General features: G+C 37.4%; 2 protein-coding genes and 1 long non-coding RNA gene across 3 annotated transcripts; 1 reads left to right on the plus strand and 2 right to left on the minus strand.

Moving 5' to 3' along the window:
• Positions 1-1340: 1340 nt before the first annotated feature.
• On the minus strand, positions 1341-2968 carry LOC145229885 (uncharacterized). Its single transcript, XM_080095223.1, has 3 exons — positions 2751-2968; positions 1650-1803; positions 1341-1568 (listed from the first exon to the last, which is right to left on the minus strand). The coding sequence occupies exons 1-3, from the start codon at positions 2943-2945 to the stop codon at positions 1471-1473; spliced, it is 447 nt and encodes a 148-aa protein (XP_079951349.1). The 5' UTR covers positions 2946-2968; the 3' UTR covers positions 1341-1470.
• Positions 2969-5628: 2660 nt separating this feature from the next.
• Positions 5629-8254, minus strand: LOC145230593 (uncharacterized). Its single transcript, XR_013860690.1, has 3 exons — positions 7724-8254; positions 7323-7488; positions 5629-6484 (listed from the first exon to the last, which is right to left on the minus strand). It is a non-coding gene; the product is annotated as an uncharacterized LOC145230593 (long non-coding RNA).
• A 3443-nt stretch (positions 8255-11697) lies between these two features.
• LOC145228390 (ras-related protein Rab-34-like) lies at positions 11698-13075 on the plus strand. Its single transcript, XM_080093439.1, has one exon. The coding sequence runs from the start codon at positions 11793-11795 to the stop codon at positions 12597-12599; it is 807 nt and encodes a 268-aa protein (XP_079949565.1). The 5' UTR covers positions 11698-11792; the 3' UTR covers positions 12600-13075.
• Positions 13076-13082: the final 7 nt, after the last annotated feature.

Below are 13082 nucleotides of genomic sequence, written 5' to 3' on the forward strand. Positions count from 1 at the left end.
GTTGCTTTAAGCAGAATATATTTAAGACCATTAGGTCCTTGAGACTCCAAACACACTAATCAAAAATAAACATACGAAAACAGTATAGGCTATCTGTTGTTTAAATTGAAGAAAATTTTGGTTTTGAATTAGAAGGGTTATTGGAAAAAAGGCATAGTCCAATATGTGGTAACAATAACGCTAAAATTCCGTACATTAGGAGTGTTTTTAAAAATTATTTCCGGACACAGATTTAAAGCCCAAATTCCTGACAATTCCGATAAGTAATGCTAGATTCTAGCAGCTAGAAGTAATGCCAAAAACAGTTGTGCTGTGCACTTGTTTCTTAAAATAGATATTCATTATAGTTTGTAACTCAAATTTTTTAATAACCTTTTGATGTAAGTTATATATATAATGCAGAGCACAACTATAAAAATATAATTTGGTATACGTATAGTTTTTTTACCACAATGACAGTTGCCCCAGTATCAATTAAAATGTATGCAAATTAAAATCAGATATGTAAGTAACGGTAACCATAGGATAGTTGCACAGCACAGTTTATCCTAACAGTACACTTATCCTATGCGTTTTAAATCCTAACATTTTACCGTATGCTAAAAAAGTGTTCATTTTTGTGAACGGAAAATTGCAGTTTTTGACAGACAACCAAGTGTTGTCTTTTAACCTACTACTTCTCACAAAGTTCTCGTAACTGACTTCTTTCATTTTAGCCCTACTGTATACAGTAGCTATCTGTAATGTCTTGCCAAATTCCAGCCCTACCTTATTTGCTTGCGATGCTTGGTTCTTCCTTAAGGCAATTTTCGCGCAGTAAATTAGCAGCAAGACGTTTGTCCTTAGGCTGCGCAAAGCATGGCATTTCTTTTCTTTTTTTTGAAAAGTCTGATTCTCAGCCGTACAAGAACATGACTACAGTATTACTTATTTCGCCACCGCTACGTGTGGTTCATGCTCTATTTTGATCGCAACGCTTTGTCTTTTTTCTGTACATTTATATGTTTATTTTTTTAAATACAACAATAATATGATCCAAGACAAAAATTGCCAGAGATATTGTTTAAAGACATTACAACATATTTGCGATTGCGGCACCATGTGTTTGTTTTTTGACATCCTCTTGCTTTGTTTGTTTATTTCATTTTCATTCCGAAAAGAAAACTGCGTTTGGTTAAATTTCGACATTATATCCTTTTCAACGTTGAAAGATACTTTATGTTTATCTTTTTGTTACATTTTTTATTTCTTTTTCTAATTATGTTTAAACGTAGCCTAAGCCAGATTTTTTTTTCTGCACTCAAACATTACACATAATGCTGAAGTGACTTATTCATAGGTCAAGGCAGTTTATTGATTCCTATTACCACAATATGCAACTCAGAAATACAATAATGATTAATACCTCGATTAGTAAAAGCATATTTAAGCTTACATATTGTATTAGTTGCCTGGTGTATATTTGTTTGATTATTTTTTGTTTAGCAGTTGTATTTGAGCGTACACGCCTTGAGTTACACTTTTGTAGTCTTCAAATGTTTTAGACTCTGCACTCCAAGCAATCACACCTAAAGAAATGCAAATGGGTTAATTAAAGACAACACAATATTTTGCAAACATGAAAACGTATTGAAAACAGATAGCATCACCTATCCTTGATCCAAGCGTCATTGAGAATCTGTGATCGTTGTACTTGTAAAACATGGTTTTGGTAGGGATAGAGTTATAAAACCTTGTATACATGCCCCCATTATGAAACGTAATTGACGGAAGGGAGTAGACCAAAGAGGCGAGTTCTTCGTTCTGTGTTTCAACAAGAACAACGTATTGCGAAAAGGCAGTTGTTTGTTTAGACCAGGGGTCGCCAACCTTCACTACTCAAAGAGCCACTCGGTCCAGTTTCACGCAGTAAAAAAAACACTGGAAGCCACAAAGTCGTTTTAAAATTTAAAATAAAATGCAAAACGTTTTTAGTCTTATGACATTCGACTTTTTGTTTTTAGCTAGTGTTTCATTGCATATTAGACACACTGATATACTATATCAGGGGTCACCAACCCTATGCCCGCGGGCACCCTGTCGCCCGTTCACCTATTTTTAGTCGCCCGTTGGACTCTTCGTGAACCTTTACAAAATATTAGCATTTGTTTAAAAATACTTGTCAGTTTTGTGTATGGTGTATAATTTTTTTAATATGTTTTTGCTTTTGTTTTTGTTTCAACTGGTAGCCCGCGAGCAATTTGGTGACTTTAAGGTAGCCCTCGGCATTAAAAAGGTTGGTGACCCCTGTACTATAGTCTCGTCAGCAGAAGAAACAACTGTACGTAGCGTTGCCTATTCTGTTTTTGCAGATTTTTATTCCTTTGTTTACGCGTTTGTTGCATAACAATTAACAAACAGCTATTGTTACGCGCGCACACACACTGCAAACAAAAACAGTATTGTCTCATATTGCGTGTTAACCTGTGAGCCGCCAGTTTGCCTCTTTCAGACTTCACGTTTGGTGGTTTAGAAACGGGGTTGCAGGTAACTACAACAAGCGAGTACAGTCATGCTACTGCACTTCAAATTTCGTGTTCGACTTTCGTGTTCGGCATAATCGTCACATAATTTTGATTCAAATGTACAACATTTGGTAAATTCAAAAACTGAGCCGCATCAGAGGGATCAAAGAGCCACATGCGGCTCCGGAGCCGCGGGTTGGCGACCCCTGGTTTAGACTATTGTAACTAAACAACCAACTAACTAACCGTGGGTTGAAAGCTTTCAATAGTATTAGGCGAAGGAAAAGTACCCAAAATGGTACCATCTTGGGAGAAAATAATGACGAGATCAACTTTGCCATATTTTCGACTTTCTGCAGCTATAGCATTCCAATTCTGGCAGCTGGCAAGTTGTGAGCGGCAAAGCACTATCATTGCGAAACAAAGCAACATGTTTGACATCGCGGTAAAAAAAATTCTTAAAGCCACCTGTTGAAAAGTTTCAAAACAATAAATAGCACGGTTGATGCTTTTACGAAAGTCACATAAAAGTTTCCTACATCTATTACATACAAGTACATATGTTACCGAATTATTTTGACAGGCTTGATAAATCGGTCTTATACACCCAGTATTCGTTACCGATCCAGAACCCTGCAATAACGGCTCAACACTGAAACCAATTACTCCCGCACACTGGTTTAGCCTATAAGCGCGGACTTATATTTAAAACAATGTAAAAGCAACGTACGTTACACCGGGCACGTGGCAACCCACCACCAATACCAACACCAACACCAACACCACCACGTTTCACGGTGCCCAGAGAAAAAGCCATATCGTCGACTAGCGACGCCCTACTTAAGGCATGCGGAACAGGAAGGCACGTTCCGGCGCAATCAACGCTTTTCAAACCAATCACCCCCAAGGGAAAGCAGTGAAGGTGCCATACCGTAACTAAGCACAACAACGAAAAAGAATGAAAACAATAAGTGACGGTGACACAAATCAACAAGCAAATAAAATTTCGCAACTCACAAACAGATTCTGTGATAACCATTTACAAATAACACTACACCAAAAAAGCATTTACATCTTGAAGTCTACTGCAACACCGTTCTTTTAATCTTGGACTGCAAGTTCAAAGAGGGCTCAAGCAAGAACGGTTTTAAAATGAAAAAAGTGCTTCGACGTCAGAGACTCGAGTTTTACCTGACGTAAAGTGTTTTTCAGACGATAGCGTGCAAACTGATGATCGAGTGACCTAATTTAACCTCGACACGCTTTCCGCTTCAAGAAACTAGAAATGCGCGTACGCAAGTACCCCAAAATGATTGATAAACTTCACGATTTTGAACTTAGTGACAGTTTCGGATAAGAATTTAGCCTAAAAGGTAAACGTCAACCGTTTCCGTTCGCACATATATTTCATCGTCACAAACTTTAGAAAATTTGTACAATCAAAACCAAACTGTTTCTGACAGGTTGCACAATAGTAATGTTTATGAGTTATATTGATACGGGACAATACAAACATTCTTAAATGATCCAAGCATGAATAACCGTTTTTGCTGCAATAGTGACCACCGTTTAGACTTTATTTTTGGCGCAAGTTTTTGTTTTTATTACTTTCTTCGTTAACTATTTGAATTAATTGTTGGAGCACATTCCATGTTAGGTGATGAGTAAAGACAGTCAAGGTCAAGTCATGCACTTCATCGTTTTTAGTTCCCGAATGTTTAGTTGACAACCAGTCAAATTTGATCTTGCCGCATTCGCTTCTTAAATAACTTGGGTTTGTCACATCTCCGATAAACTTGCATCTTTAGGGAGTGGTTTATTTCCACTGTGGACAAATTGGTTTAATCCTATTTCAAAACTGTGTGAAGTGAATACTATAATGTTCCTGCAAATTGTTTATGTATGTAAACATCACATAATCTACACAGTACAGGATGAAGGACTATAAGCAACATTAGATGTACAAGCTGTGGCCACACCAGTTTATGTCCAGGACAGATTTTTATGTGTCTCGGCATAACCACAAGCTCCCTGATCACACTGACAACCATTGTGAGAAACATTGGATGTGCATGCGGCGTCCACACAGAAGTAATGTAGATTTATCTAAGCATCAACGCAAGCTTCACAAGTATTCTAAAGGCCACTGTAAGTTTACAGATGATGCAAAGCATATCTCGGTCTTATCACTATGTTTCATCAACATATTTGCATCCTGGACTAAGTGTCATGTATAATATTGTTCAGCGTTTTGAGTAACTTACCAATTATTAAACAGGGAAAAATTGAAATTAGCAGATGTGCAATTGAGTCTGTTGAATAGGCAAACAGTGTTATATGCGGGTGAAAAAAGGGCAGCTTGGTGCAGGAAAATCTGTGCCTAGAACCAAATGCTTTCAGTACATAAAGAGACGTTGGTGCAAAAAAGGGAAGCTCTGTCAAAGGGGAAAGAAAAAATTCTCTTTCCTGGTGAATTTCAACAACGTGACGACAACGCGCATCTTTACTGCTTTTTGTACACGACATAATTTAACACCAAAATGCTAAAATGCTTGCAAAGTATTCGTAAGCGTGACATGAAATTCAATATTTCCTGCCGAGTTCCAGATCCTTCAGCGCAAAAAGGAGCTCGGATGATAAAAAAGATAAGGCTTCCTTCCTTGAGACGCAGGCAAACACAAACGTGCAAAGAATCTGAAAATCTCTGCAAAGAATCGTGGTGCGTGATTTGTGGATTATTTTCATGTTGATTTCAGTGTAAGTTGAGTGACTAAGAAAATGCGTTTAGGGTATGCTGCCCAGATTTTATTGTTCATTGACATATACAGTACGTATTTCCCAAGCTGTTTTAGCTGCTTTTTTATTTCTGTAGCCTATGTAGTGCCTAAAGTGCGTATGACTTTCCCAAGTTACTTGCAAAAACTCTTTATGTAAAAGCCTTTAATAAATTGTGTGTAACAAGTCGCTCAGATAAATTAACGTATAGTTACATCTGACATGAAATAGTCAAATAAAAATCAATATATCGTTAACCCTGTCGGGAAAAGGCCAAATTGAAGTAGATTCAGGGTTAAGTTAATTAAACAATATTAAAGCTCAAACTTTGGTGTTATGATTTTTTTTTTTTTTTTTTTTTTTCACGGGGTTCGAACCCAGGACTCTCCCGGGGATGAATCCCGATCAGGGTTTTTTATGTCTGTATATGGGTCAGGCGCGCCAGACCGTTCGGCCAAGTTCCTGCCCGGAACACTTGTTAAACAAATAAATTTCTGACCGCCTAATGCAGTGGTTCTTAACCTGTGGGTAATTACCCCCCAAAGGGGTAATTTGGCATTTTAAAAGGGGTAACATAGATTTTCTGTTATAGTTATCTTTAGATTCTTGATAATCATGATAATCAGATTTGCATGCTTAGTAGCTAAAAAGCAGTATCACCCTTCCCATTAACTGCTTTTGAAATGAACCTTTAAAAGTACAATAAATAATGACTTTTCTGTGGGTTTATTTTGGATTGCAAGCTTTATTAGGCGCTGTTTTTCTAAAAAGGGGTAATTGATATATCCATCAAAACATTTTGTGGGTAACAACAGAGAAAAGGTTAAGAACCACTGGCCTAATGCAAAATGATTTTCATAGAATCGAAAAGACATGCTTGCAAAGTTAAGATTTTTCGTTACTTCATGCTTAGCCAAACCGATGTTCTAAAATGATAGTTTAAAATCACGGGACCGCCACATAAGTGTTTTACTGATGGTTTTGTTTCACACTGCACAAAATTATACATAAGTTAAATCTTTTTCACGATACACGTATTTCTGAATAAACAAAGCGACAAATATAAGCACATCACCATCAACCCTGCACAATATCCTTTCTATTATAGCCCAAATTAGCCAGATAATCGTATAAATCGTTTGCCGTTTCTACGCATCTTAGCAATGATGATGGATACATATTTTCAACTCTCCCAGCTAGAACACCTGAAAAAATGGTTATTTGTTAGTTTAACCACTCAAAAAATGATGTGAGTAAATTTACATCCGTTTTTCTTAAAAAAATCGCTTCTGGCATATACAAGCACTCATTGTATGGCTGTTTAGAGCAGGGTTACCATAACTATGTGGGCAAAATTCCGGACGGTTTTAATGACTATCTTTGGCGACACCAAATTTCCGTTTCAATGCATTATATCCGGGGTCGGCAACTTTTTTTGTACTACGGACCGTTTTTTTAAACTGAATTTTATCGCGGACGGGCCTTTAAAAACAACAAATATGCAGCAATGAAAACCCATAAATTAGTTTATCATTCCCGGGAGACATGGGCAAAATGATTTGAAGCATTAAACCTGAAAAATTTTACGGCCGGGTAACGAATTCGTCGTGGAGATGTTGTTACACGTTAGCAACCCCCAAAGCGCTATTTTTCATAAAATACCATTACTATCAAAGAGAAAAAAAGCGCAGTTTTGTTTCTAAATTACTTACAAAACAGAAAGTTTTACAAGACTCAGTCCTTTTAACAGCATTTTGTCAGCTTTTCAGTAGGGTGCGTCGTATGTTAAAATTAGCACAAACTACCATTTTATTCGAAGTATTTAGTCTCACATGAAAAGAATTGTAAAAACTTTTGTAGGTTAAGTTTATACTTAGCGTTAAAATTACGGACAATGCAAGTGTTTTTGTAAATTATTTCCGGAAATTCCGGACTTTTGGTAACGCTAGTTTAGAGGTCACCGCTGTTGTTCTATACGGTACAACCATAGAAACAATACACATCATAGAAACAAAAGCGCAACAGTCCGGCTTCTTTGCTTACCTAGCCATCTATTATGTCTTACGGCAAACACAAATCGAGTTGTTGGGCCTGTATTCATTTCCCGGTATTCCTAAGCTTCAGTCGTAGGATAATCTCTTGCAAGTTGTCCACCGTCAGTTGTGGGAAAATACTTTGGGTCATTGAATAGCAATTTCAGGCTTGATGCCTGTATGAACGTATCAAAAGTTTTTTCGTTTTATTTGTTGCCTGCATCACTTATAAACATTTCAATGATTTTTACAGGCAATAATAATGTCATAATAATAAAAAATGTTACAGGGAATAATAATGTCATAAACATTTTTTCCCGGCAGTGCTACAACAGAATGTAAACTCAACAAGTAGTTTTTATGCTTGAGTCCGATTAAATTTGAAAGTATTGCAAAAATAAAACTACATACCGAGGTGTCGATCCTCACGTTGTCTATAGATTGGAAGGTTTTGAACCCCAAATCTTACCAGTATAATCAAAAATGATAACCACTTCGACCTTACGGTGTCGGTCGAAATCTGACTGGGCAGCTATATTATCCCAACCATTGCCGTTCGCCAGTTGGGAGCAGCAAAGCATCATCAATGCAAAACAAATCCACATTTTGGAGTCTCTTAATTTCTAATCAACCTTTTAATCTAAAATCTAAATGAGTTTTAAATTTAAACAACTGATTTATTGTTTTCTTTTGTTCTGTTTCTAAATTTAGTTTATTCGAAGTTCTTTTCATTGGTCTGCACTTTACAAGAAGTCTTTAATAAACCGAAGTTGTAAATCCGAAAATACCATGTGGTCCGAATCAATGACTTTATAACTTAGCGGTTGGCACGCTCTGCCGAATTAATGCCTTCACGAAATTAAAACATTTTAATCCTTAAGTAAAAGCACTACAGCCCTACTGGAGCGTTGAAGCAAAAGACAGAGCCGAGGAAGACGTTTGCAGTTTTTATGTTTCGATGTCAACCCCACTGCAGATTAATCTTCTCGGCATCCGCATTTTGACAACAAGACTAATGACGCACAGATGTTAGCTTTTCAATCTGCAAACGCCATCTGCAATTGTATATAGTTGTTTAAGAGTGCAGAACCATGTTCTACACCACTTAAAACGCAAGTTGCATCAAAGCATTTTCTGGACAACATTAGTAAGATAACTTTTGCACCTTTACAGAGTGATAACGTTTTTTAAGTGGTTAAATCAGTTTTAAATGTATTCAAGCATGCACATAAGCTATACCTACGTGCACTGTGGGTCACTGCGAACAACATTAGAAGTACATGTTGTAGCCACACACCGGTATTACGCCGCATAAATTTTTAAGTGTCAGGACATGCACACAAGCTCCCATAAAACACTAAAAACCATTTTAGTAAAAATTAGGTGTGCACAATGTGGCAAAAGTTTTTGAATAAAGAGTTTCCGCAAGTAACTTGGCAAACTCATACGCATTTTTAGACTACAGATATAAAAAACAATGCTGCAAATACGTGTTGTATATGTCAATGAGTATTAAAATCTTGGGAGCATAACCAAAAGCGAAGTTTTTCAGTTACTCAACTTACACTGAAATCAGCATGAAAATAAACCATTAATGCCTAAAGTGCGTAATAAGTTATTTGTTGACGGATATTTTACGGCGTATGTTGCGTGACTTCGACATAGCGGTTGGCGTCCAACGTCCAACTCTTCGCCAGCTATAAAGATCCCATCAATACCTTTGAACAACGAGGTGTTGTGTATTCTATTCCCTGTGCCGAGTGTCCGTAAATATAAACCGGGAGCCTGACTACAGAAAAAGACTATTTTTTTGAGTCATGGAATATTCACCAACGGGGCAACACAATGCACATCAAAACAGACGTGATGCTTTCACCGCGCTACAGTCACTTGCTCGAAGATTAGAGGCCCAACTATTCGTTATCGCGCAGTGTTTTTTCGTTGCGTTGTGAAGTGCTTGCGTTTTATTCTTTTTTCTTTTGTTTATCGTGCACTGTACTACGCGCATTCGGTGTTATTTACCCTGATGAAGGCGACCTGTATAGGACGTCGACACTAGCGTATTTAGGAGGGGGGGGGGACAAGGTGCCATGCCCCCCCTAAAGAAATTTTGACCGGCTGTTTTAGTATTAAATCTTGTAATTTCAGACAAAACTGTGAATAACAATGTGCGCTGTTTTGTTTAATGTGCGTAACGCATTGATGCTCGTCACACATCTCAATAAACAATGCATGCCAATCCAGGCCACTTGGCGTCCAACTGCGCGTATGACGTTACAATGGGTTTTTATAATAGCTTTGTTACGTCACACTCATACAAGTGAAGATAATTCACAATATGATTAAGACGCAACCACTGTTAGAAACAACTGTGCCGAGTGTTAAAAAGTGTTAAATGAACACGATCGAATCGTGACTATAACGTTCGTTACTTACAGCAAGAGTAAGGGCTTCACAGGGCCTTAGGCTAACCAGCATTCAGTTGATATTGCGAGTTTAGTGGGCACAACAGGTGCTAACAGAGAGGTCTACACAGTCTACCGCAAGGTGGCGCAATATATTTTATATTGTTGCCCCCCCCCCCCCCTCCTAAAAACGATCCTAGATACGCCACTGGACGTCGAAACGTCGGAATAAAAATACATTTGCCACGAGAGCTTTATAAACTTGATATTATGCCTGGCAGCAATAGCTTATATTGTGAAACAAAATGATAATGAAAAAAAACACGAGCGCATTGATTAAGTTATTTTGAGTTGGCGTGTGTCAATCAAGTTGTCAAATTATCCCCCTCGATCATTTCGAATAACGTAAAAGTAAATTTTAAATCTTTAAAAACTAAGTTTTATTTTGAATAATATGTTTGCTTTTAACCTCAAAAGCAGGGAGTCGAACCGCTTGTCATATGGGTTCAGGTTCGGTTCGATTCACTTGGTTTTGTTTTTAAGGGTTCGGGTTCGGTTCAGGTTTTTAAAAATGTATATTTTCGGGTTCGAGTTTTGTTCCGGTTCGGGCAAATTATCCGGTCCGAACCTGTTTGCGGTTTGTAAACCGGTTCAAATGTTTATTCATGTCAATTTAACTCTAACCATCATCTACCTGGCCTTATCAAACTCCAAAAGAATTTTGCCTGTGCATTGTAATTTTTGACACGCCCTATAAGTGTTATCTCGCGTATTAGTTTTGAATAAAATCACAGCATATAAAACAGACTGCATTTTTTACTGGTTCAGTTCCGGTTCGGGTCCAACGCCAAACAAAATATGGGGTTCAACTACGGTTCGGGTTTTTAGAAAATCGAAATTAGCGGTTCGGGTTTAATGAAATAAACTGCTCAAACCGGTTCGCGGGTTCGGGTTCAGTTCCGGTTCGACTCCCTGCTCAAAAGTACGAAAATAAAAAAACTTTTAGGTTTTGGTAAAAGTGGATGAGGGAAACAAAATAGTTGGACATGCATGACTGTGTTTCTCTCAAAATATAATGTAAATGAAAAGAAAGGGGGGATTTGGGAAATTGAGTTTAATTTTCAAATGAAGTAGATCTTAGCGAAGAAATTGGACAGTAAGATCTGTTTAACGAAAACTTGTGTTTTCTAGTTTTGTGTAACCTTTACTGTAAGTCGCTGCAATCGCTTGGGAATAAAGTGTTAAAATTTCACATAGCTTTTCGTTTTTGAGGTGTGCGATTGTCGGCTGGTTTCTCATCTAGTTTATTTCTTTTGTTGCTACGACGCTAATTATACTATTTTGACGGGAAAAACAGTTTATTTTTACACCTTTGTAGTGAGTGATATTAACAGGTAAATATAATATACACTAGAGTTCCTTTCTCGACGAGAATTTCTCGAGAAATCTCGAAAAAAACGAGTTTCGATTCTCGAGAAATAAATAAAAATTTCCCGAGAAAAATTACGTCACAGATTTTAAACAAAAAGTAAATGCGACACCTCTTGTTACGTGTATTTTTCGTTTCAACTCGCCTCTAGAGCGGACTGGGCACATAACTTTCTTATTTTGCTTCCGAAACAGCGATTTTTAACGTGCGTTGCCGCTAAACTTTCACTTTTCCCAGGCAGTAGTCATGCCTGGTTGCATTGGATGACTTGGATCTATAACTGTCGCTTCGTTTTTTGCTGGTTTGCTAGCGAATCACTACTTGCGATCGCTACTAGAAGAAAAAACATACAATCGGAATTTTATGTTTGTTTTTGTTAGAAAATCGGTTTACATAAAATTTTCGAGACTCTCGAGATTCTCGAGAAATGGATTTTTAATTTCTCGTTTCTCGAGAAACGAAAAAGTCGAGAAATAGAGGAACCCTAATATACACAAACATATTGTGATCAATTTTTTGAGCTTTTTGATCTCAACTGTGCCGACTACTAAACTTTACCATATGTAACATCATGTTCAGGGTTTAGATTTTGTTTCAAGCCATAACTTGCCATGCATATGCTTGTCTAGTATATTATACATGAGGAATGGAAAATCTCGACGTTAACAGAAGAATGATCCAAGTTCATAAAGATCGGGTTGTTGTAGGATTTCCACAAGCACAAACGAAAAATGCAAGAATTGATGAAAAGTATGACTTTGACCCGAGGGTTCGGCAATCGTGCGCTTCAGAACGTGCAAGCACTGTTGGTCTGAAAATATGCAAAATGATTATAATTGGCGACATGGCTGTCGGAAAAACATGTCTCGTCAATAGGTTTTGCAAAAAGGCATTTGACCGGGATTACAAGGCGACGATTGGTGTCGATTTTGAGGTGGAACGCTTTGAAATTCTTAACACCCCTTTTACATTACAAATGTGGGATACTGCTGGCCAGGAGCGATTTCAGTGCATTGCTTCGGCATACTATAGAGGTGCTCAAGTGGTAGTGATAGTCTTTGATGTATCGGAGATGCGAAGTCTAGCCAGTGCACAGTCATGGTTAGAAGCAGCGCAAAAGGAGAATGCTGGAAGCCAACTGCTTACTTTTCTGGTCGGTACCAAAAAGGATTTAGTGACAGACGCAATTTATCGAGATGTCGAGCATGAAGCAATTAAGGTTGCCAAGGGCCTTCATGCTGAATACTGGGGAGTTTCATCCAAAACTGGTGAAAATGTGAAAGAGTTGTTTACTAGGATTGCGGCACTGTCATTTGAAGGTGCAGTATTGCGTGAATTAGAAAAACGGCAATTTGCAACCCCACCAAAGACAATTGGTTCCTCGTCATTTAGAATTGGTTCCACATCTACCCAAGCTTCTAGCAAGCAGAAGTTGGCATGCTGCAAAATGTAGCATCTAATAAGACTGTACAGAAGTTGCTTGTTTGTTTCTAAAAGTCAAGTCATAAAGCATTTAAAATCTATTCATATATATGCTGTCTCTGTGCCAATGTTGTAATGTTGTTGTTTTAGCGCTGCTTTTAATTGTAAAATTGTGAGTTTTTATATTTGGGGTGCTTTATCTTTTAAGTGTCAAAAGAGTGATTTTTACTTGTACTGTTTTCAATAGATTATGCGTTAAAGTCCACCCTTAAATCATAAGGTTTCTTTCTTTCATTAACATATTTTTCTAAATACAATTATGTGTGCTAATGTACTGATAACTTGTAACAACTGTGAAAGATGGTGCTTACTTGTTTTGTTCACGCTAGCTAATTTGTTTAAAATTTCTTTTTATGTGCTTTTTATGGTTCTACCCTACAAACATAAAGTTGCTAATTTCCCTTTTATATATGTTATATATAATATAAGTGTATTGTTTTTCAGAAACTGTCCT

This window comes from Phallusia mammillata, chromosome 5 (assembly GCF_965637545.1).
Source record: "Phallusia mammillata chromosome 5, kaPhaMamm4.hap1.1, whole genome shotgun sequence".
NCBI lineage: Eukaryota > Metazoa > Chordata > Ascidiacea > Phlebobranchia > Ascidiidae > Phallusia > Phallusia mammillata.